General features: G+C 38.9%; 1 protein-coding gene across 1 annotated transcript; it reads left to right on the forward strand.

Annotated features, from left to right (window-relative positions):
* Positions 1-7,675: 7,675 nt before the first annotated feature.
* Positions 7,676-10,594, forward strand: LOC140015857 (uncharacterized). The gene is made up of 2 exons (XM_072068683.1): positions 7,676-8,255; positions 8,856-10,594. Exons 1-2 carry the CDS (start codon positions 7,676-7,678, stop codon positions 10,592-10,594), a joined length of 2,319 nt encoding a protein of 772 aa, XP_071924784.1.
* The last annotated feature ends 14,541 nt before the right edge of the window (positions 10,595-25,135 follow it).

Raw genomic sequence — 25,135 nt, forward strand, 5'->3', positions numbered from 1 at the left:
CTGGCTGCAAATTGCAGAAGAAGGACTGAAGGTTTTAGGGTGAGGGAGGTTCCGTATAAATAGAAAAGAGGGAGAAGCAGCCGCAGGAGTTGGAGGGATGAGCAGAAAAACAAAAACAAACAGCGGGGGGGGAGAAGGATAGAAAAAACATCAGTGAGGAAAGAGAGGAAGGTGAGAGAGAACTGAAAACAGAGAGGAAAAAGCTGTGAGAGGATTGAGGGAGAATCGTAAGTGACGGCAAAACAAAAAAAGAAAACCAGGAAGAAAGTGATAGAGAGAGGTTTTCGGCTGAACAAGAAGAGGGAGGCTTTGCCGACTAGGAAGAGAAAGAACGAGAAACACAAGGAAAGAGGAAGAGGAACTGCTGGAAACTTCCTTCATCGGCTGATTTCTTACAGATTGTAGTGGCTTCTGTCACCCTTTCAAGGTATACTTCCAAGTTCCTCATCAAACCTATTTACTTGAAGCCCTTGGATGAAGTCTGGCCTGTTTCCTCTTTTCCGTAAATCTGCTGAGCTAGAGTTGAAATGTGATTTTTGTGTTCTGTCTTATTTCCCTTCTTTCCTTTGTCTCTGTTGTTAAGGGCTTTGTGGAAAAAGTTCGAATTTTTCTGTTGATTAAAATCTTTTTTAGCAGCAATCTTGATAAAAATCTGATCTTTCGGTTTGCTGAAGGCTGGAATGGCTTGTATCCCTTTTAAATTTTCTTGTTTGTTGTTCGATGCTACCTCTTGTGCGTGCTTGCTGCCTTTTCAAGTAGCAAGATGCGGAAGCCGTGACTTTTCCTTTGGCTGTTTGAGTTTTGTTTTGTTGGGATTTAGATACCATGATAGAGGGCTGAGAGTGTTTGCCGTGAGTTCATTTTTTTTCTGTTGCTGCATTCATGTCCATTGTCTTTGTTTGAATCTTCATGTTTGGGCGACATTTGATGGTAAGGGGGGTCAGGTTTGTATGTTTGGGGCTGAAAGGTTTGAATTATGATAGGCCATGTCAAAAATGAATTGCAGGCTGCTAAAATCTGGATTTGCTTGAATTTCTGGGTTTGCTTGCCTTTTCTAGGATGCATTTTCTCTTTACTTTCACATTAGCTTCGGTATTGGGATAATGGGTAAATATGGAAATGAGTTTTTTGCAAAGAAGAATTCTCTATCTTCATGGCTGGTGTTCTCTTGTTCTTACGCATTCCTATCTCAGTGGTTTTTGTTGGCTGATATGCAGTAGCTCATTTTGTCCTTACGATGTTGGCTTTTGGCTGTTCATGTTAGAAGAATCTATAGGGTAATCTTACTGTTTTGAGTTTGTTGCTTGAAGTAAGAAGGCAATTTGGTAAGCTGTAAATTTGGTAGCAAATGAAACATTGCGGAAGCTGAAGTTTTTTCTTGCCGTGGCATGCATGTTTTCCCAAAATTGAGTGTGATATCTTTCTGAGTTGTTTTTTTGTTTGGATCATGGTAGTGGTATAGTTAGTTGCTTAATCTGAAGTTGTGATGTTGGGTTGGAAAATATCTAATTGAAGTTGTGTTTTTGAACCTAAGAATCTGAGTTAGTTTGAAAGCAAAGTGCAGCAGTTTCATTCTCGGTTGTTTAAAGCTTAATGTAAAATAGTTGCAGAAAGTTTCAAAAATGCAGAAATCTTCTACGTTGCATGCATGAAAATTCAGAAAGATTACACTTTAACCCCTCAGGTTCCACCTTATGTTACTATGACCCAACAAATAGAATAATTTCTTCAATTGGATCCCTGTGATTTTTGCAGTAATGCTGCAAAAGCCCACCAATACTCTAAATTCTTGCAATTGGATCATGAAATAGTTGCATTTTAACTCTCACTTGACCTTCCTTGGCTCTTGGACTTTCAAAATTCCTAAAATGTCTCAATTGACCTTGTTTGATTAGATTAGTGGTTGCATTTGGGTCCTTGGTTTGCAATTGAGTCCTAAGTTTATTATAATTTGAACAGTTGTTTGGCATTTTATCGTTTGGAAATCTTTGAGACTCTTGAGCGTTTCATTTGGACTTGAATGACTTCATGTGTTTGCAATTAGGTCCTAAAACAACGGCAACGTAACTTCCATGTCTACCTTAGTTCTACCATGGCTCAATTACTTGAATTATTTGATTAAACTTGCCGTTCTAGGATCTTAATTGATAGTTATATGTTTTGGGTTGACTCTTGGATAGATTTGGTAAGGGGTTTTAGGATGAGTTCAAAGGGTTTCAAGAGCTTCGTCTAGATTCATGTGGTAATGTGCATTTGTGTGGATTTTAGATGTTTTGATGATTCAATCAATAGTTGGGGGCTTTATTTCATGAATATGGAAATCTTAGGCATTTAAATGCTTCTAATGGTTCAATTCCATGTTTATGTGTTGGATTGCTTGACCCTTGTTTTGTTTTGGACCTTTAAAGTTCTTAAATGTTCGATTGACTCGAATGTTTGGGTAAGGGTTATGTTTGAGTCCTTAGTAGATGCTTTACTTGGAAATTGAATAGGTCATGCCTTCTCCTTGATCTTTAAGTACCTTTGACTACATTTAAGTTGTGATTGAGGAAATTTTTGATGGTTTGATGGATGTCATTTGATTTATTTACATTTTATCATTAAATTGGTGCATTAATCTTTTGCTTTGGATGATTTTAGCCCAAGTTGTCCCGATATTTGGTGACTTTAGCCCCATTTAGGTCTTATTCATTTCGTTAATATCACCAACGGGGAAGGTATAATTCCTTTTATTTTTTGTCTCTCCTATGTGAACCAACGTGCTACGTGAGAAATACATATCTACTTTGCTTTCCTAGCTTTCTTTAATTTCTTTTATTTATGTCATTTACTTTTGCTTTTTATTTAAGTTATTCTTTATGGGGTATGTGTACACCTCTTGGCTTGTAATAGATAGGGCTTGGAGGAGCATTCAATGAAGACCTATCGAAGACGTGTGCCTAGCTAGCAAATGTAATAGTTAGGGTTTTAATTGCCTTATGTGTCTTGCATGCTTAGTTGCTACGTGTTAATTTACTTTGTTAGGGCCTTGCATCTAGTCGAGCATGCTAAATGTTATGTGCTATGTGTTTACGAGTGTTTGGCATGTCTACTCGCTTACCATAACCATGAATGAATGTGATGGATGAATGTACGTTTCCGCTAGTCCAATGCTAGTCGGAATTCATAGAATGGGCTAGTCCAACGTTAGACCCTTAGGAATTTCCTTTCGTTAGTACATGATTTGCATGTTCATTACATGTCATGCATTCTTTTTAGTTTTATCATTTTGCATGCCCCTCGAACCCCTTTTCCCTCCATTTTAGGATTTTTGCATTTCATGCTAGTTATAGGGTTCATTTGCTTGAGAGTCCCCTTAAATATGGGATATAGACGAGTGTGGCTTTTTCTAAGCCTTAGCACGCTTGTATTCCCTCTATAAAAGGGCAAATTGAGTCACGATTTAGGTCTCCCCGTACCCAATATGCATGAATTCCCTAGGCTCATGCATTTTTTAAATCCACTCTACCATTTTATACCCTTATCACACTTTCATTTTTCCTCCCATTTTTCACACGTGCACCTTTATGTTTCTTCACTTGCACACGAACACTTTTATCATCACTTGCACACATGCACTTCATATTATCATTTCACATACCGTACCTTGCCCACCCACGTGCACATTTTTATTTACATATTTATTATTTTTTATTACTTGTTCAAACTCATGTCCTCACATTGCATACATGCGTTCCATTCATTTGCATCCCACTCGCATTATTCGTGACTTCTTCAAAAGATCGTTTTTGGGTTTCACAATTAATGTGATTGGCACCACTCAGCCTTTGAAGAGAAATTTCCCCCAATACCCCTAGGTCTAGGGTTTGCATTCATGTAGTGCATCCAAATGTAATAAATTCTTTGGTTAAAACAAGAAAATCTTTGATTAAATCATGCAACTAGCCTTGGCTAGGTCAAAGGGGTGCCTTGGATTTTATCCTTGCCTTCCCCTTTGTCAAATGTGACTCCCGAACCTTTTTCTTTGGTTTACGTGGATTAGGAGTCGTTTAAAAGGGGTTTCTTACTACTTTTTCCTATTTTTCCTTTAAAAATTTATTTTTTGGTGACTTGGTACACCTTAACTCATTACCAAGTGGCGACTCCAATTTTTATTTCAAAAAAAAACCCTTTTTAAACTATAATTTTGGGTCAAATCGTCGCATTCTCAAACCCCCATTTAGACCCATTTTTTCTTTTAAATCACAATTCATTTTCCAAATCACAAATTGAATCAAAAAATACATTTTTTAAACCATTTATTTATTTATCAAAAAATGGGGCGCGACAGTTGGCGACTCCACTGGGGACATTCGAGAGTCCGAGCAAATTTGATTTAATCAACCTTTTTCTTCTTTTAACCTTTTCATATATCACATTTGGGTGTTTTAGGGTTGCATTTTTTTCCTTTTTTAGGATTTTGCATCACTCGCGTCTCAAATTACTCCCTCGCTCACGAATGTATGATTGGTTGATTGGATGTATGTTTACTTACTTATCTCGCGCTTGCATTGCATTTGGGGGGGTGTGTGTCACCTTTTAGAGCCTCGCGTGGTTCTCAACCCCTTCCCTCAAAATAGGGAGCACTTCATACGTGCACGTTTATTTATTGTTATCCCATTTTATTTTATTTTCGTGGGCGTTTACCACACCGCCTTGTAGGATTAGGATCGATCGCCTTGGGTAGGCGGATGGTGTGCGCTGCGCCCATAGCGCTACCTAAGGGATCACTCGAGCCACCGATCAAGGGCCCTGGGAGTGATGACCTTTCGCCTTTAGGTCTGAAGGTTTGGGAGCCGAAACCTTATCGAGTCTAGTCGCATTAGTGAACCCCAGCCTCATGCATCCATATTAGAATTGCCTAGGGTAGAGTCGACCTTATCCTGAACTAGGGACACTAGGCACGAGGGAAGGGTTCCCACCCCTTTCCTTATTTACTTTTTCTGTTTTTTATATCATTTAATTGTCCAACGTGTTATGTGATTATGTGTTGAACTAACTTTCCTTGTCTCTTGCCTTTGCATTCACAAACATTAGGAAATAAGAGGTCTGGCATGACCTTGCTTTTAGGACCTACCCTTGTAGATAGGCTATTGCACTTTTAAAAATTGTGGTATATTTCGTTCATAAATTAATAATGCCATACCATTTTAGGCCTACCATGGCAGATAAAGGGTTTCTTAAGTCACGTCTCATTTCGAATTGCATATTTTACTGTTTTTCATAAGCTGGCATCACGCATAAACCATAGAAAGGGAATGCCACGTAGGGGATCCCGTGTTTAGGAATAAGCCGCCACATGTCTCGGATATTTAATCCAATGGGACTTACACGTTTACTATTTCTGTATTACCTAAGGGGTAAGATCCTGAGGTAAGGTACTAAAGTGAATTTCCTCCCCAGATGGCTCCGTGTAGAATGCTCAATCAGATACCTCGTGAACTGGTAGATTGGAAGAACAATATGGCACATGAAGTGAACAGACTTTTCCCGTATATAGGACATTTACCTAGTCTCCTGAACATAACTCCGAATGTAGCCATTGTCGAAGCTTTGCTTGAGTTCTGGGATCCGGATGGCTCTGTTTTCCGGTTTGGAGAGTGCGAATTAACCCTAACCTTGGAGGAGATAGAAGGATTGTTCCAAGTACCTGGGAAAGGACACCCTATGGTATACCCAATGAATGGCACCCGAGAACAATTTTGTAGGTTCTTAGGGTTGAAACAGTTTAGCATGAATCCGCACCCGGACGCAAAGTCATGTCCACTCGAGTTCTTATACAAGCGATTTGGGGAAAAGGAAGCTTATGATCACCACCGCGAGGATTTCTTCATTTGTAGAGAGCAGTGGGAAGAGAAACGAGTACAAGCCTTTGGGATAGCCATGATTAATCTACTCCTGTTTCCGCAAAAGCATGGAAAAGTTATTTTCTCAACGATCAACATGGTTCAGAGTGTGTTTGTGGGAATTAAAGGGAAAACTCCTACTCTAGTACCCATTATCATTGCTGACATCTTCGCCGCTATTACGGAATGCCGAAAGAGGAGAGGATTTTTCTACGCATCCAACCTGGTGCTTCAAATGTGGGCAATGGAACATCTGTCAAAAAGAGCGCTAAATCCATTAGGTTCATGTCTTTCAACAGTAAATTGGGTTGAATCGCACCGAGAAAGGGTTATAAGATACTATCGAGTAGCGTCTCCTAGTGTGTTCATTCAGGAATTCAATGCTTTAACTTCAGATAAGGTACAGTGGGTTCTCGATTGGACGAAAGTAAGGGATCCGGCTTTCAAGACTATACAATTTGACTTCATTCCGTTAGCAAGTACCAGCGGATTGGTTATGTACATTCCACAACGAGTTATGAGACAGTTTGGGTACCCGCAGAGAGTGCCAACCATACAAGAAGTGGGAGGCATCGAACTCAATACAGTCACCGAGTGTCGGACTATGGTGTTGGAAGCTTGGGGAAATCTGCAAGGTCTTGAGAATTTGCAGTTGGAATTGGTAAACAAGGTGGCACCTGCAGTTATGCCTGGGTACAACAAATGGATCAAACAAAAGGTGGAACATGATAGGGCAAGGCAACAATCAGCATCCGCCAGTCCCGAAGAACAAATGGAGAAGCTAAGGAAAGAATTGGAGGAATCTCAAGCCCAGCTTATGATGGCCAACAGAGTTCTAGAAGATACTCAAGTGCAGCTGAAGAGGGAGAAAAAGAAGAACGAGAAGCTAGAGGATGCCATAGATGCCTTTGATAGGATTAAGGAAGGAGCTCGTAAGCTCAGTTTAGGGAGCTCTAGGGAATCACAAAGTACATGTCTTTTGAGACATAGGGATTTTGTAAACATGGTTACTAAGACCATTGAAGAAGTTGTAAAGAAAGATTGAACTTTTCCACATTTTTATGAGAAGCTTTCCATTTCAAGGTTCTAAATTCACTTACAGGTTTGAAAATGGGATTTTACCCCAAAGGTTCGCATCATGCTAGGCCTACCCTTGGCACAAAAAGGGTCCCCCCATAGGACATGCATCCGAATTGTTCGAATAATTACTAACTCATGCCTTTTTCTTTTTCCCTTTTTGAATAAATTGCAGAAGTCTAATAACGATTGGTTTATCTAAAGAAGTCTTTTGCATTTTCAGGTAAAATTTCAAAATAGCTTTTCGGAAAAACCCCATTATTACGCGATCCCGAAGTAAAGCCCAAAGGAATCGTGTAGACATGAGTACTCAACCAGAATCATCCGATAAGGCCGTTGCAACTACCCAGCCGGAAGCTGCAAGTCCTGGGGTTCAGTTGACAGAATTACTCACAAAATTTGGGGAAATGGCATCGGAAATGGCCGCTCAGAAGAAGTTGATTGACGAGCTCGTTAGTAGCGGAGTGCAACCTGAGCCTGTGCCCACTACACAACCACAATCCGAACCATTTGTTATTCCTCCATTTCAAACTACGTTTGAGGGAAATGTAAACCCGCAATATGCTTTTACTCAAAATCCTCATTTCTATCCTCCTTATGGACAAGGATTTCAGCCTCAAGGCGACCCAAACATGCATTTGAACCCACCAGTTTTTTATCAGACTACCGCGGAGCCCGTTGTGCCGGAGCACACTTTTCAAAATAAGCCAGAAATGGGAGAGTCGTCTGCCCAGATTGATATGAAGCTACTTAAGCGCTTGGATCATTTTGATGAATTCATCCGGAAAAGCCAAGGTCTAAATAAACAAGGGGTGTTGGATTATGATGATTTGTGCCTGTTTCCGAACGTGCAACTGCCGATGGGGTTCAAGACCCCTAAATTCAACAAATATGATGGAACAAGCAACCCTAAAATGCACCTGCGTTTGTTTGCTAACAAGTTGGGCAAGCCAGTGGATGATGAGAACTTGCCGTTGAGATTATTTCCAGAAAGCTTAGAAGGGGATGCTCTCGATTGGTATTCCAACCTAAAGCCAGAGGAAGTGAAGATCTGGCTCGATCTGTCCAATGCCTTCATTAGACAATATGAGTATAACTGTGAGCTAGCGCCAACCCGGACTACTCTGGAAGGAACGAAAAGACGACCGTCTGAAGATCATAAGACATATGCCAAAAGATGGAGAAAGATAGCTACGAAAGTGGAGCCTCCGATGACTGAGGATGAAATTATTCGCACATTTATAAAGGCACATGACCCTCCGTATTTTGAAGAGATTTTCCATATGACCGGATGTTCGTTTGCTGCGATTGTAAATAAACTTGAGGAGTTTGATGACTTTGTGAGAGCCGGAAAAATTGTTAATGTCTCTGCTCTCAAATCCCAGTTGGATGCTTTACAAGGTCAAGGAAGCAATGTGAAAAAACCGCAGTTCAAAAAGAAAGAGGGGGATGCAACCTTTATCTGGAACCAAAACCCTTCACCCAGACCTCGATACCAACACAGCCTAATCTACCAACCCCATTACCCTTACTACTCAAATCCGCACCCTGTATATACTACCAACATCCACCACCCTAGACCTCGCTCAAGCTATCCTAACCCACCTTCAGCCCCTTTTCAAATTTCTCAACCGAATCCACCCCAAAATCGACCTCGCCCTCCATATAATCCAAGATTTCCTCCACCAAATAGACTTATTTACAACCATCCTCCACCTACTGAACCTTACAATCGACCCCCTAGCCGTGCATTCACCAATTTAGGCAGGCCTTTAGACCAATTGTATGATCAGTTAAAGGCCGCCGGGAAAATTGGTATGGTACCCCCTCCTACCTATCCATATGGCATGCCCGCCTGGTATAACCCGCAAGCCGTCTGTGCTTATCATTCAGGGGCCGCCGGACATTCGACTATTGATTGCAAGGCGCTTAAGCATAAAATCCAAGATATGGTTGAAGCCGGGGAGATTGTAATCCGAAAAAGGGAGACACAAGGGCCGAACGTAAATAGGAACCCCTTGCCGAAACATGCCAATATCATAGGGGTTATTCTGGATGATACGGAGTACGTGGAACCAGTCAAAGAATTGGCAAGGGAAGCTGAAGTGTTTGGGGTCACAGACCAACCCTTTGTCATAGAATTGCCATTTGAAGAGGACGAAAAGCCCTTTATTTTGGATCTCACGCCAGCTGAGAGTGAGTCTTTGGAGCCAGTGGTTATTGAATTCCCGAAGCAGGAGCCTGTTCTAAGTCTGCAACAAGTGCCGTGGAATTATGATGAACCTGACGTACAGATTGGGGAAAAGTCAATTGCAAAGAAGGAAGTGTCAGCGGTCACCAGATCTGGGAAGGCTGCAAGTCCATTTGAAGCTGTCATTCCGTTTCAAGCAAGTAATTCCGAGCCACCTGCTAAGCCAACAATCACCGAGAAAGAAGCATTGGATTTTCTTAAGAGGCTCCAGAAAAGTGAATACAATGTAATCGAGAAGCTAAGCAAGTCGCCCGCTCAAATATCCATGTTGGATTTGCTCTTTTCATCAGATACACATAGGGATGCATTGCTCAAGGTGTTGACCAAAGCTCAAATCCCTAAGGACATTTCAGTTGATAATTTCTCACATGTAGTTGGAAGTGTGTTATTTACTAAGCAAATCACTTTCTCTGACGAGAAATTGCCGGCGGAAGGCATTGGACATAACAAAACCCTGTACATAGTTGTAAGGTGCAACGGAAAAATGCTGCCGAAGGTGTTGATTGACAATGGATCTGCGCTTAATATCTGTCCTTGGAGAACCTTGGAGAAGCTAGGATTGCAAGACATCAAGCTGAGGCCTTCAGGGACCGTAGTCCGAGGTTTTGATGGAGCACAAAGTGAGCCAATAGGAGAAGTAGACTTAGTGGTCGAGATGGGACCCGCACAATTTCAAATAACCTGCCAAGTCATGCACTTTCCTAGTGTTTACAACGTTTTGCTTGGAAGGCCGTGGATTCATAAGTCCGGAGCTGTGCCATCTTCATTGCATCAGTTGCTGAAGTTTGTAGTAAATGACAAGCTGATAACTATATTTGCCGAAGAGGATTGCCTTGTAATCATCGATTCTGGGTCAAAAGAGGATGGAAGCCGCAATGTCACCATGACTCCTCATAGCACGGCTAATATCGTCTCTGTAAGTTGGATCACAAATGAGGAGCGAGCTTTACCAAAGGCCAGTGTCATGATGGCCAAAGAAATGATCCGTGGAGGCTATGAATTTGACAAAGGGTTGGGACGAGATTTGCAAGGAATTCTTAAGCCAGTGGAGATTGTGGAGAAAAAGGATTCATTTGGTTTGGATTTCCGACCGACTGCCAAGGACATCAGAGAGATGAAGGAACGCAAGAGAGCGGAGAAAGAAGGAAGGCAAGGGACTCTTGACATTCCACCCCTGCATTATACTTTCCCGCGACCAGCCGAGGTGATCATGTCAGAAATTAACCCAGTTGACGAAATTGAAGCAAGTTTGGCCCAATTGTTCGTTGGGGCAACATTTGAAGATAGTGTTCCAGACGAAGCTGAATTTCCTGACATCCCTGAAGGATCAATTCCCAATTGGACGGTCAAGTTTCTGCCCATTCGGAAGGAGTTTCGGTAAACTGAAAGGGGTTTATCATTCATGTGAATTCATGAAAATACTTTTGCATCTGTAAATAGCCAATGAAAACAATTTTACTTTTTGACTAATGTTTGCACATGTAAATATTGTTAAGTTTTCATTTCCATTTGCTTTCAATCAAAGGTTTTATGAAAATGCACAAGTTGTTCCTGTCATGTTGTTTTGTTTATTCATTTGTTTATATTTTTGTCGTATTGCTTGACCATTTGTTTGTTATATGCTAATTTGCTTATTATCCCACATTCGTTAATTCTTTCAGATGGCCAAAAATAAAACTATTTGACCCTTTAGATATCACAGTTCTGGGATACGATAATGGTAATCTCTATATCACTCACGACTTGGAGGTCTGTGAATCCGAGCTCCAAAGCGAGAGTGATAATGAGGAGGTATTCGATTCTTTTGCAAAGGACCTTGAACAATATGAGAAAAAACCAAAACCGAACCTGGAAGAAACAGAAAAGGTTAACATTGGCACTGAGGATGAGGTTAAGGAGGTGCAAATTAGTATTCATTTGAATGAGAGGCAGAAAAAAGAGATGCTTGAATTTTTGACTATGTTCCAAGATGTTTTTGCGTGGTCCTATGATGATATGACTGGCATTTCAACTGATGTGGTAGTGCATAGGTTACCCACAGACCCTTCTTTTCCACCCGTAAAACAAAAAGCCCGAAAATTCAAATCAGATATGAGCCTCAAAATAAAAGAACAAATTGAAAAACAACTCAAAACCAACATTATCATTGTTTCCCATTACCCAATTTAGCTTTCAAATCCAGTCCCTGTTCCAAAAAAGAGTGGAGAGGTGCGAGTTTGTGTTGACTATAGAGACCTTAATAAAGCCAGTCCTAAAGATGATTTCCCTCTACCAAATATTCACATTCTCTTAGACAATACTGCAGGACATGAAATTGAATCCTTTTGCGATTGTTTTGCTGGCTACCACCAAATTTTGATGGCAGAAGAGGATAGGGAGAAGACTGCTAAGTTACCCCTTGGGGTACCTTTTGCTACCGAGTCATGCCTTTTGGTTAAAGAATGCCGGAGCAACATATCAGAGGACCATGACAACCCTATTTCATGATATGATCCACCGGGAGATGGAGGTCTACGTGGATGATATCATAATCAAGTCTAAAATGGCAGACGACCATTTGGTTGATTTGAAGAAGTTATTCGAAAGATTGCGGAAGTACAATTTAAGGTTAAATCCTGCGAAATGCGCCTTTGGAGCACATGCGGGTAAGCTGTTGGGATTCATTGTTAGCAAGAAGGGCATAGAAATAGATCCGGCGAAAATCAAAGCAATTCGAGATATGCCAGTGCCGAAAACTCATAAGGACGTGAAAAGCTTCTTAGGGAAGATCAATTTCATTGGGAGGTTCATCGGCCAACTAACTGCCACATGCGAGCCGTTGTTCAAATTATTGAGAAAGAATGTGCCGTTGTATTGGAATGAGGAGTGCCAACAGGCTTTTGATAAGATTAAAGATTATTTGTTGCAACCACCAGTCTTAGTGCCGCCCAAACCGGGCCGACGTTTGATTATGTATTTATCTGTACTCGATGGAGCAGTAGGGTGTGTTTTAGGTCAGCACGATGACTCTGAAAGGAAGGAACAAACCATCTACTATCTAAGCAAGAAGTTCACGCAGTACGAGGCTAATTATTCATTCATTGAGAAAAACAGTTATGCATTGGCCTGAGCGGCTCAAAAGTTGAGACACTATTTGTTGAGCCATACCACTTATCTTATTTTCCGATCTGATCCTTTGAAATATCTTTTGGAGAAGCCGATGTTAACCGGACGCCTGGCCAAATGGCAGATAATTCTATCAGAGTTCGACATTGTTTTCACTTCACAAAAGGCGGTCAAGGGGCAAGCTATAGCTGATCATTTGGCAGAAAATCCAAGGGATGATGATTATCAACCACTTCATACCTATTTCCCTGATGAGAAAGTTTTATTCGTAGGCGCTACAGATGATATAGGTGAGCAAAGCCCTGAATGGAGACTTTTCTTCGATGGAGTTTCGAATTCTCTCGGAGTTGGAATTGGAGCTGTTCTGGTCTCACCCGAAGGGAAGCATTACCCTGCCGCTGCCAAATTGCAATTTGCTTGCACAAACAACATGGCTGAATATGAAGCCTGCATTTTTGGTCTCAAAATGGCTTTAGAAATGGAAATCAAAGAATTGATAGTTTTCAGTGATTCAGATTTGCTCGTGCATCAAACCTTGAAACAGTGGATAACCAAAGATTCAAAAATTCTGCTCTACCATTGCAGTCTGCTCACTCTGGCCAAGCAATTTCGAAATTTGGAGTTCAGACATCTTCCACGTGCCCGAAACGCATTTGCCGATGCTTTGGCCACTTTAGCTTCTATGATCCAATATTCTGATGAATTGAGGATCGAGCCAATTCCGATTCAACTTCAAGACAAACCTGCCCACTGTTGGGTTGTAGACAAGTCCTCCGATAATGTTCCGTGGTATACCGATCTTAAGGAGTTTCTAAAAACTGGGTCCTATCCTCTGCATGCTAGTACAAAGGACAAGAGTTTTCTGCGTAGAATGACTTCAAAATTTTTCTTGAATGGAGAAGTGTTGTACAAAAGAACCTCGGATTTGAACCTTTTAAGGTGCATTGATGAAGATGAAGCTCAATATATGATGAAAGAAGTGCATAGTGGCGTTTGTGGACCTCACATGAATGGCCATTTGCTAGCGAAGAAAATCATGAGAACCGGATATTTCTGGCTTACCATGGAGCATGATTGTATAGACTTTGTCCGGAGATGTATAAAATGCCAAATGCACGGTGACATTATACGCGCTCCACCCACTGAATTGCATAGCATGACCGCCCCATGGCCCTGTTCAATGTGGGGTATGGACGTGATTGGTACAATCGATCCTCCTGCTTCAAATGGACATCGATTTATATTGGTGGCGATCGAGTACTTTACCAAATGGGTTGAAGCGGAGTCATTCAAACATGTCACGAAGAAGGTAGTAGCCAATTTCTTGAGAGATCACATCATCTGTCGCTTTGGAGTACCCGAAACGCTTATCACGGACAATGCCAAGAATCTGAACAATGACATGGTAGATGGACTATGTGAGCAGTTCAAAATCAAACACCGCAACTCTGCCATTTATAGGCCTCAGATGAATGGAGTTGTAGAAGCCGCAAATAAGAATCTGAAGAAAATTATCCGCAAAATGACAGAAAAGCATCGCGATTGGCATGAAAAGTTGCCTTATGCATTGATGGCGTACCGGACTTCTATTCGGACATCGACTGGGGCAACGCCATATTCACTTATGTATGGGATGGAAGCTGTATTACCAGTTGAGGTTGAAATTCCGTCGATACGAATCCTTATGGAAGCTAAATTGGAGGAGGCAGATTGGATCAAGCAGCGCCATGAGCAATTGACTTTGATAGATGAAAAGCGATTCAATGCTATCTGTCATGGTCAGTGCTATCAAAAATGTGTGGCCCGAGCTTACAACAAAAAACTCCATCGGCGGGCATTTGAAGAAGGTGATAAGGTACTGAAGCGAATTTTGTCAATGCAAGATGAAGCTAAAGGCAAGTTCGCTCCAAATTGGCAAGGGCCATTCATTGTCCAAAAGGTATTATCTGGCGGAGCTCTTATTTTGGCGAAAATGGATGGACGGGCTTTCCCTCAACCCATCAACTCAGATATGTGCAAAAAGTTTTTCATTTGATCATGCAAATTTTCTTTAAGAAATTCATGCAAATGGCGAAATGCTAGTCAGGCCGTCTTCTTTTACACTAAAAAATATTTTATCTCTACTTGTCCCCTTTGAGCCATCAGAATTGACAAATTTCGTTTGATAACCCTTGAGAATTGCAAACCCCACACTGGGGCAAATTTATTTCGAAAAAAAAAGAAGAAAAGAAGAAAAGAGAAGAGAGAACCCTTACACTGGGGCAAATTTAGTTTTCAAAGAAAAATGCAAAAGTGAGGAAAATGCAATGAAAAATGCAAAAAGAGAGAATCCGATCAAACTGGGGCAAAATTTTCCTCAGTTTCATGATGGTGCAATCTCAAGTTATTTCACCCCTCGTATCAAATCTGCTTTCAAGCCTCAACTTTTCTTGAAAAACACCCCACCTGACCTCATTACAAAGCCCAAAGTCCTGGCTTTCGCCACTTGCTGCATTTCTATTAGAAAATTTGCTAATCAACTGGCAGGTGATGTCCGTAATGTCTTCGCCTAATCTCATAAGGGAAGTACATTTTACTGATGCCAGAAATCTTTAATTCATGTTTCTGAGTTGATCATGGTCGAAATATTTCATGGTTCTTTAGGTGAAAACCCGAAAGGGCGCCTCGAAAAAAAAAAAAGAAGAAAAAACAAACAAAACAACAAAAAGGGTGGGGGCAACCTTGGTGAAAACCCGAAAGGGAGCCAAGGCGGGTTTTTCACAACAGACGAGCTCGAGAAGGGACAGCTGGTGACCTGGTTCATTTAGGGTTTTCCTCATATTTATGATACTTCTGCCAGTATCGGATTCCGAAGCAAAAATATCCAAAGTCTTGAATATGATTTTCGTTGGCTAAACTTGTATTGTTCTTTACAAATATTCTTTTGCAAAATGTATCTTTATGAACCTCTTGGTTGTTCTCAATTATTTGTGTATGACTGCTTATGATTGTCTACATTCTTTTGCATGCTCATCTTTGCCTGACATAGGAAATAATCTTGCATATACATTGATTGTTATATGATAAATTTTCACGCATCATTCTTTCACCATTGAATTCAAATGAATGATAAACCTTAAGGTTTGTGCAAAGATAAGGGATTCAATTATCAGTTACAGTGAGTAAAATGCAACAAAGCTGCCACCTAGATTGGGTAACGTGTTAAATCCGTATTTTATCAGTCTCAGAAATTGAAAGGTTTCAAGTTCGATTAAGGCAAACGTCGCAGAGCAGAAGTAAAAGCATCACAAGACTCATGTTTACACGATTCTCAAGGCAAACCGGATCAAATAATGGTGGCAAGTCCATTATTTCTTCTTTTCTTGCAGGAATGTTGCATTTACAAACAAAAGCAGCCGCTCTCCTTTTGGCGTCTAAATCAATGACAGGCAAAGCTTCCCAGTAAGCAAGGATCGATGTTATTTGCAAAACTCGATCATAAGAAACAACATCAGCTCTCGCTTCAATCACAAAGATCCAAATTTCCCTCTTGATACAAAAGTTGAACTATTCTCGGGTAAAAAACTCGACTCATTGTTTAAACTTTCCCAGTGAAGTCCTGTTTTTTTTAATTTCTGTTCGGGCCAGTCCCGTTTTAAAAATTCTGTTCGGGTCAGTCCCGTTTAAATTCTGTTCGGGTCCGTCCCGTTTAAATTCCTGTTCGGGTCAGTCCCGTTTAAATTCTGTTCGGGTCAGTCCCGTTTAAATTCCTGTTCGGGTCAGCCCCGTTTAAATTCTGTTCGGGTCAGTCCCGTTTTATAATTTCCTGTTCGGGCCAGTCCCGTTTTAATTTTCTGTTCGGGTCAGTCCCGTTTTAAATTTCTTGTTCAAATAGTCCATTAAAAAATTTCTCGTCCCAGTTAATGTCATCAAAAGGAGTCAGTCCCCATCATTCGGGACGTTCACAGCCGAATAACGCAGGTAAGTATTTGGTGTCTATTTTTTTGTCTCAAGTTTTTTTCAAAACTCAGACAAAGAGGGGCAAACTGTAGACACCAAATTTTTGATTTTTTTTACCTTTATTTGTTTGATTGATTTAATCTTAATTTTATTTGTTTCAATTCTAGGGTTTTTATTTTATTTTGTTTTGTTTTTATTTTGGTTTTCATATCAAAAATCATGAAAGAAAAAGGAAAAATGAAAAAAAGAGAAAAGAAGGAAAATTGAAAATCATGAAAAAAGAGGAAAAAGAGAAAATCATGAAAAATGGAAAAAGAAGGGAAAAAGGAAAATTTGTTCACAAAAATATGTTTTTTTTTAAATTCAATCTTTTGGCGCTTTATTTTTATTAAGTTATTTTGAAAAAAAGAAAAGAAAAAAAAAGGAGGGAAAGATTTTGAAAAAAGTTTCAAAATGTCCATTTTTGTTGTTTTAGTTGTTTAGTTTTTTAAATTATTATTATTATTATTACTTAGTTTTTGTTGACAATTTTGTTAATTTGTTATTATTATTTATTTATTTTTATTTTTATCAATATTGCTTGTTGAAAAAAAAAAAATTATGAGAACCGCGGCACGCAAGCTGCGTTTTGGTCGCAGCTTGCAAGAGGACTTTGGGGCAGCCCCTGGCTGCAAATTGCAGAAGAAGGACTGAAGGTTTTAGGGTGAGGGAGGTTCCGTATAAATAGAAAAGAGGGAGAAGTAGCCGCAGGAGTTGGGGGGATGAGCAGAAAAACAAAAACAAACAGCGGGGGGGAGAAGGATAGAAAAAACATCAGTGAGGAAAGAGAGGAAGGTGAGAGAGAACTGAAAACAGAGAGGAAAAAGCTGTGAGAGGATTGAGGGAGAATCGTAAGTGATGGCAAAACAAAAAAAGAAAACCAGGAAGAAAGTGATAGAGAGAGGTTTTCGGATGAACAAGAAGAGGGAGGCTTTGCCGACTAGGAAGAGAAAGAACGAGAAACACAAGGAAAGAGGAAGAGGAACTGCTGGAAACTTCCTTCATCGGCTGATTTCTTACAGATTGCAGTGGCTTCTGTCACCCTTTCAAGGTATACTTCCAAGTTCCTCATCAAACCTATTTACTTGAAGCCCTTGGATGAAGTCTGGCCTGTTTCTTCTTTTCCGTAAATCTGCTGAGCTAGAGTTGAAATGTGATTTTTGTGTTCTGTCTTATTTCCCTTCTTTCCTTTGTCTCTGTTGTTAAGGGCTTTGTGGAAAAAGTTCGAATTTTTCTGTTGATTAAAATCTTTTTTAGCAGCAATCTTGATAAAATCTGATCTTTCGGTTTGCTGAAGGCTGGAATGGCTTGTATCCCTTTTGAATTTTCTTGTTTGTTGTTCGATGCTACCTCTTGTGCGTGCTTGCTGCCTTTTCAAGTAGCAAGATGCGGAAGCCGTGACTTTTCCTTTGGCTGTTTGAGTTTTGTTTTGTTGGGATTTAGATACCATGATAGAGGGCTGAGGGTGTTTGCCGTGAGTTTCATTTTTTTTCTGTTGCTGCATTCTTGTCCATTGTCTTTGTTTGAATCTTCATGTTTGGGCGACATTTGATGGTAAGGGGGGTCAGGTTTGTATGTTTGGGGCTGAAAGGTTTGAATTATGATAGGCCATGTCAAAAATGAATTGCAGGCTGCTAAAATCTGGATTTGCTTGAATTTCTGGGTTTGCTTGCCTTTTCTAGGATGCATTTTCTCTTTACTTTCACATTAGGTTCGGTATTGGGATAATGGGTAAATATGGAAATGAGTTTTTTGCAAAGAAGAATTCTCTATCTTCATGGCTGGTGTTCTCTTGTTCTTACGCATTCCTGTCTCAGTGGTTTTTGTTGGCTGATATGCAGTAGCTCATTTTGTCCTTACGATGTTGGCTTTTGGCTGTTCATGTTAGAAGAATCTATAGAGTAATCTTACTGTTTTGAGTTTGTTGCTTGAAGTAAGAAGGCAATTTGGTAAGCTGTAAATTTGGTAGCAAATGAAACATTGCGGAAGCTGAAGTTTTTTCTTGCCGTGGCATGCATGTTTTCCCAAAATTGAGTGTGATATCTTTCTGAGTTGTTTTTTTGTTTGGATCATGGTAGTGGTATAGTTAGTTGCTTAATCTGAAGTTGTGATGTTGGGTTGGAAAATATCTAATTGAAGTTGTGTTTTTGAACCTAAGAATCTGAGTTAGTTTGAAAGCAAAGTGCAGCAGTTTCATTCTCGGTTGTTTAAAGCTTAATGTAAAATAGTTGCAGAAAGTTTCAAAAATGCAGAAATCTTCTACGTTGCATGCATGAAAATTCAGAAAGATTACACTTTAACCCCTCAGGTTCCACCTTATGTTACTATGACCCAACAAATAGAATAATTTCTTCAATTGGATCCCTGTGATTTTTGCAGTAATGCTGCAAAAGCCCACCAATACTCTAAATTCTTGCAATTGGATCATGAAATAGTTGCATTTTAACTCTCACTTGACCTTCCTTGGCTCTTGGACTTTCAAAATTCCTAAAATGTCTCAATTGACCTTATTTGATTAGATTAGTGGTTGCATTTGGGTCCTTGGTTTGCAATTGAGTCCTAAGTTTATTATAATTTGAACAATTGTTTGGCATTTTATCGTTTGGAAATCTTTGAGACTCTTGAGCGTTTCATTTGGACTTGAATGACTTCATGTGTTTGCAATTAGGTCCTAAAACAACGGAAACGTAACTTCCATGTCTACCTTAGTTCTACCATGGCTCAATTACTTGAATTATGTGATTAACCTTGCTGTTCTAGGATCTTAATTGATAGTTATATGTTTTGGGTTGACTCTTGGATAGATTTGGTAAGGGGTTTTAGGATGAGTTCAAAGGGTTTCAAGAGCTTCGTCTAGATTCATGTGGTAATGTGCATTTGTGTGGATTTTAGATGTTTTGATGATTCAATCAATAGTTAGGGGCTTTATTTCATGAATATGGAAATCTTAGGCATTTAAATGCTTCTAATTGTTCAATTCCATGTTTATGTGTTGGATTGCTTGACCCTTGTTTTGTTTTGGACCTTTAAAGTTCTTAAATGTTCGATTGACTCGAATGTTTGGGTAAGGGTTATGTTTGAGTCCTTAGTAGATGCTTTACTTGGAAATTGAATAGGTCATGCCTTCTCCTTGATCTTTAAGTACCTTTGACTACATTTAAGTTGTGATTGAGGAAATTTTTGATGGTTTGATGGATGTCATTTGATTTATTTACATTTTATCATTAAATTGGTGCATTAATCTTTTGCTTTGGATGATTTTAGCCCAAGTTGTCCCGATATTTGGTGACTTTAGCCCCATTTAGGTCTTATTCATTTCGTTAATATCACCAACGGGGAAGGTATAATTCCTTTTATTTTTTGTCTCTCCTATGTGAACCAACGTGCTACGTGAGAAATACATGTCTACTTTGCTTTCCTAGCTTTCTTTAATTTCTTTTATTTATGTCATTTACTTTTGCTTTTTATTTAAGTTATTCTTTATGGGGTATGTGTACACCTCTTGGCTTGTAATAGATAGGGCTTGGAGGAGTATTCAATGAAGACCTATCGAAGACGTGTGCCTAGCTAGCAAATGTAATAGTTAGGGCTTTAATTGCCTTATGTGTCTTGCATGCTTAGTTGCTACGTGTTAATTTGCTTTGTTAGGGCCTTGCATCTAATCGAGCATGCTAAATGTTATGTGCTATGTGTTTACGAGTGTTTGGCATGTCTACTCGCTTACCATAACCATGAATGAATGTGATGGATGAATGTACGTTTCCGCTAGTCCAACGCTAGTCGGAATTCATAGAATGGGCTAGTCCAACGCTAGACCCTTAGGAATTTCCTTTCGTTAGTACATGATTTGCATGTTCATTACATGTCATGCATTCTTTTTAGTTTTATCATTTTGCATGCCCCTCGAACCCCTTTTCCCTCCATTTTAGGATTTTTGCATTTCATGCTAGTTATAGGGTTCATTTGCTTGAGAGTCCCCTTAAATATGGGATATAGACGAGTGTGGCTTTTTCTAAGCCTTAGCACGCTTGTATTCCCTCTATAAAAGGGCAAATTGAGTCACGATTTAGGTCTCCCCGTACCCAATATGCATGAATTCCCTAGGCTCATGCATTTTTTAAATCCACTCTACCATTTTATACCCTTATCACACTTTCATTTTTCCTCCCATTTTTCACACGTGCACCTTTATGTTTCTTCACTTGCACACGAACACTTTTATCATCACTTGCACACATGCACTTCATATTATCATTTCACATACCGTACCTTGCCCACCCACGTGCACATTTTTATTTACATATTTATTGTTTTTTATTACTTTTTCAAACTCATGTCCTCACATTGCATACATGCGTTCCATTCATTTGCATCCCACTCGCATTATTCGTGACTTCTTCAAAGGATCGTTATTGGGCTTCACAATTAATGTGATTGGCACCACTCAACCTTTGAAGAGAAATTTCCCCCAATACCCCTAGGTCTAGGGTTTGCATTCATGTAGTGCATCCAAATGTAATAAATTCTTTGGTTAAAACAAGAAAATCTTTGATTAAATCATGCAACTAGCCTTGGCTAGGTCAAAGGGGTGCCTTGGATTTTATCCTTGCCTTCCCCTTTGTCAAATGTGACTCCCGAACCTTTTTCTTTGGTTTACGTGGATTAGGAGTCGTTTAAAAGGGGTTTCTTACTACTTTTTCCTATTTTTCCTTTAAAAATTTATTTTTTAGTGACTTGGTACACCTTAACTCATTACCAAGTGGCGACTCCAATTTTTATTTAAAAAAAAACCCTTTTTAAACTATAATTTTGGGTCAAATCGTCGCATTCTCAAACCCCCATTTAGACCCATTTTTTCTTTTAAATCACAATTCATTTTCCAAATCACAAATTGAATCAAAAAATACATTTTTTTAAACCATTTATTTATTTATCAAAAAATGGGGCGCGACACAATGCACTCTCTTTTTCATTATCACTTCTCTCCACTTTTATTTCATGTACATTCACACTTTGTACATTATTGAATTCACTTTCAACTTCCTTCTCCCATTCCACAAGTTCAATAATGATTTCTTCAAATTAAACTCAATTTAGGATGGGCTTAGGTGGATTTTCATTGGCAACGACGTCCACAAAATCTATATTAGAAGATGCCTGAGTATTGCATTAATGTTTCTGATTTATTTGCTTCTCATGTTGTAGACATTGGTAGATGTCCCATTATGATTTCTCATGTGGCTCATTCTTCAATTTAGGCTTGGAAGTTGTTAGACAAACCTTCTCTTTCCTTCTTTAAAGTTGCCTTTCAATTTTAACCGCCATAATTACTACATCCCTCAACTTCAGATGAGGTAGTACTTCAATGCGATTAGCAATCTTTCTATTCAAGCCATTCAAAAATTGATCAATAGTAGTGTCTGGATCTTCCTCAATCCCAACTTGCTTCATTATTGACTCTATCTTTTCAAAATACTCAACCACGGTCTTAGAACCTTGATTAAGTAATTGAAATTTTTACAGCAACTCTCCAAAGTAAGTAGAAGCATATCTCTTAAGCATTATCTTTGTTCAATGCACCCCAAGTGGAAATTGAAGGTAGTCCACATAATTGGCGTTCTTTCACAAATTGATTCCACCATATTAAAGCATAATGATTAAAAGTACAGGTAGCCAATTTTACCTTTTCCTTCTCAGTATAAGATTGATGTCCAAAGAAACATTCCTTTTTCTTTACCCATGTTAAGCATGCATTGGGATCTTTAAGACCACTAAAAGATGGTATGGATAATTTAGAGTTAGAAGAATCAATTCCTTGATATCCTCTTAATTCCTCCTCATGACATCGCCAATCATGAATGTAATATGGTCCTCCATTTGAATATCTAGAGGTGGATCTCTCCATTTGACCAAAAGTATGTGTGAATTTGCAAGAATGGTTAGTAACAAGAAAGAAATTTCCTCACAACACTTCCTTACGTGTATGCACTCACTCTCTTGTTTACACTCAAGTAAGCATGCTCTATTAATCTCACCACTCTTTTAAGTCCTTGATCACAATCCATGAGATAAGCTGAATTTGCTCACAATTGATTATGAAAACTTAACAATTCAATTAACACAGTGGTAGTGGCTAGGAGTTCAAGATGAATGGCTGTGACTTGATGGGACTTAACTCAAATAAACTTGAAAATAACTCAAAAGATGTACAAAATTATACAAGAACAAAAGAAACACATGGATAGAATTAATAAAACATTGACTCTGCAGAAATTTGGAAACGTAGAGACTCTACCCAATTGTATTTGGCTGAAATTTGAAAGTTTAGTTTGATTGATTCTAGGATTCACTTTGAAAAGTAAATTGGTGTTTTAAGAATCTTTCCTAAGTGTGATTCAAGTGGCTTAACAAAACCAAATTGGACAAGAATTTATATAGCCAAATTTTGACAACAATCCAAGTCAAATTATATTTCCAAATTCAAGACTATTTTCTTGTTTCCAAATTCAAGACTTTGATCACTCCAATAACTTGTTTCTTGATCTTTTTGTTTTTCAGGGATCAAGTTTTTCTCTCCTTTTTTTTTCAATTCAAATCAAGAAACAAGAATAGCCGCAATTCCAAGTTCAAGAAAATGAACTAGGATTTCAAGAATCACAAGATTTTGAAAATTTTCATTCAAGATTTGCAAAATCAAAAAACACTTAAACCAACTACAAGACTCAAGAACAACAAGAGATAAACACAAGGTATGCAAAAAAAAAAAAAAATCGTACGAACAGTACTGCTTCAGTACTTCCGATGAACAGTAACGACGTGGTGAACAATTTTGTTATAGTATTTATGAACAGTAACTGTGACGCCCCACCTCTCTCTAGGGTGAACCCTAGGGTATCAGCGGGGCTCCTGCCTAACTCTCGTCAGGACTCGCTCACTTATTCTAACTTAGTAAAGGGCCACAAGTCAATCATTATTTAGAATTAAGAAGTACATCGAATATATAAGTCAAAAAACTCCCAAAGTTACCATTTACAAATACAATCCACAATATCCAAATATAACAAAGTTTACACCTTTACAAGTTTCCAATATCCTACAAAAGGTATGCTCGCTTCAACTAAAAACTGCTAATCTAAAATCTTCAACTTTCACCTCGAAAGCCTATTAAGGAAGACAAACTTAAAGGGATGAGTTAACGGTCAATGAGGCCAAGAAAATTAAATAAGTAAGCAAGTGGCACCAATCAATCAAATAGCATACTTGAAAGCAGCTTTAACATAAACTATCATTTAAGTGCACAAGTAAGAAGTAAACACACATGGACGGATACAAAAAATCTCAGGAGCTATTTTCACGTTTTGATTAATTCAAGCCATTTGGGGTTGACTTTCCATTAACTCAAGAAACAACATGACCATAGTGCTCTACTTACTTCCTCCATCCAATATAACACCCACTCAGATTCGGAACCAAACATACATTAGGTGGCAATACTATTTGAGTATGCCAAGCAAGATCTCAAAAGATCAACCTATAATATTTTTCAAGCTTTACCAAACTTCTCGATCAAGCTCTTGCCGACTCGAGTTACGAGGTTAGCCAAAGGGGTTTGGGCATCCCCACAAGCACGAGTGGTCGATGAAACAATGCTCTAATTGATTTAAAATCAATCATAGTATTGAGTCGGTATGAGAGACACCTCCCACCCGAATAGGGTGTGGTACATGTTGTTGTTCAGAAAATCAATCATAGCGCTGAGTCAGTATGAAAGGCACCTCCCATCCGAATAGGGTGTGGTGCATGCTACCGATCAGTGCTCACAAGCTAATACATGTTCGAGTATAAGTTCAAGTCACAAACATTCATGTAACATGTATCATTTAATCAAGAGAGAGAGAGAATAAGAGCAGTAAAGTACACCCTAACCTCGACAAGTTCACGGTTCACGTAGCACTTGTACAATTATCATATCAATCATAATAATATGAAACATGCACTTGACACTCACAAAAAGTTAAGACAAGGCAAGGACAAAAGCAAGAGGTTAGACAAGCTCCTTGACGTCCCCAAGACCACCTGAGGAATGCATAATCACTGTTACCTAAGTACTCGATCAAGGTTAACAAGAAAAATATCCTTTTGCTACCATGCTCGAAAGCCACATGGTCAAATCGAAGTAAAATAGACTTTCTCACTTAATCATTGAAATAATATTCAAGTAAAATTCAAAAGTCGCTTTCGAGTCAAGTCGTGGCAAGAAATTTCAATTTCAAAGAGGAAAGTACCATACCTAATTTTGGCACTAAAATCGAAAAAAGGAAAGATGATTTTCAAATCTCAAAAATTTCTAATCCAATATCTTTTGCCATCTCAAAGGAATCGTTGATCTTGGTTTATTTTATTCAAATAATTCAAAAACTGAATTGCTTGGTTATATTTATACTGATTATTTATCTGACTCACATAAAACAAAATTTCAAATTGGTTATCTATTTACATGTGGTGGTACAGCCATTTCTTGGCGATCTATCAAAGAAATTATTAGCTGTCACCTCATCGAGTCATGCTAAAATAATAGCAATTCATGAGAGCAGTCGAGAATGTATTTGGCTAAGATCAATGACCTACAACATTCAGAAGAGTTATGGGCTATCCTCTGAGAAAGAAAATCCTTCAACTGTATTATATGAAGATAATGCAATGGTATAACTCAATTAAAAGGAGAATATATTAAAGGAGATAGGACGAAACATATTTCACCAAAATTTTTCTTTACTCATGATTTACAAAAGAATGGAGAAATTGATATGGAACATATCTGATCAGATAATAATTTGAC

The sequence above is a fragment of the Coffea arabica genome, chromosome 10c, assembly GCF_036785885.1.
Source record: "Coffea arabica cultivar ET-39 chromosome 10c, Coffea Arabica ET-39 HiFi, whole genome shotgun sequence".
NCBI classification, from domain to species: domain Eukaryota; kingdom Viridiplantae; phylum Streptophyta; class Magnoliopsida; order Gentianales; family Rubiaceae; genus Coffea; species Coffea arabica.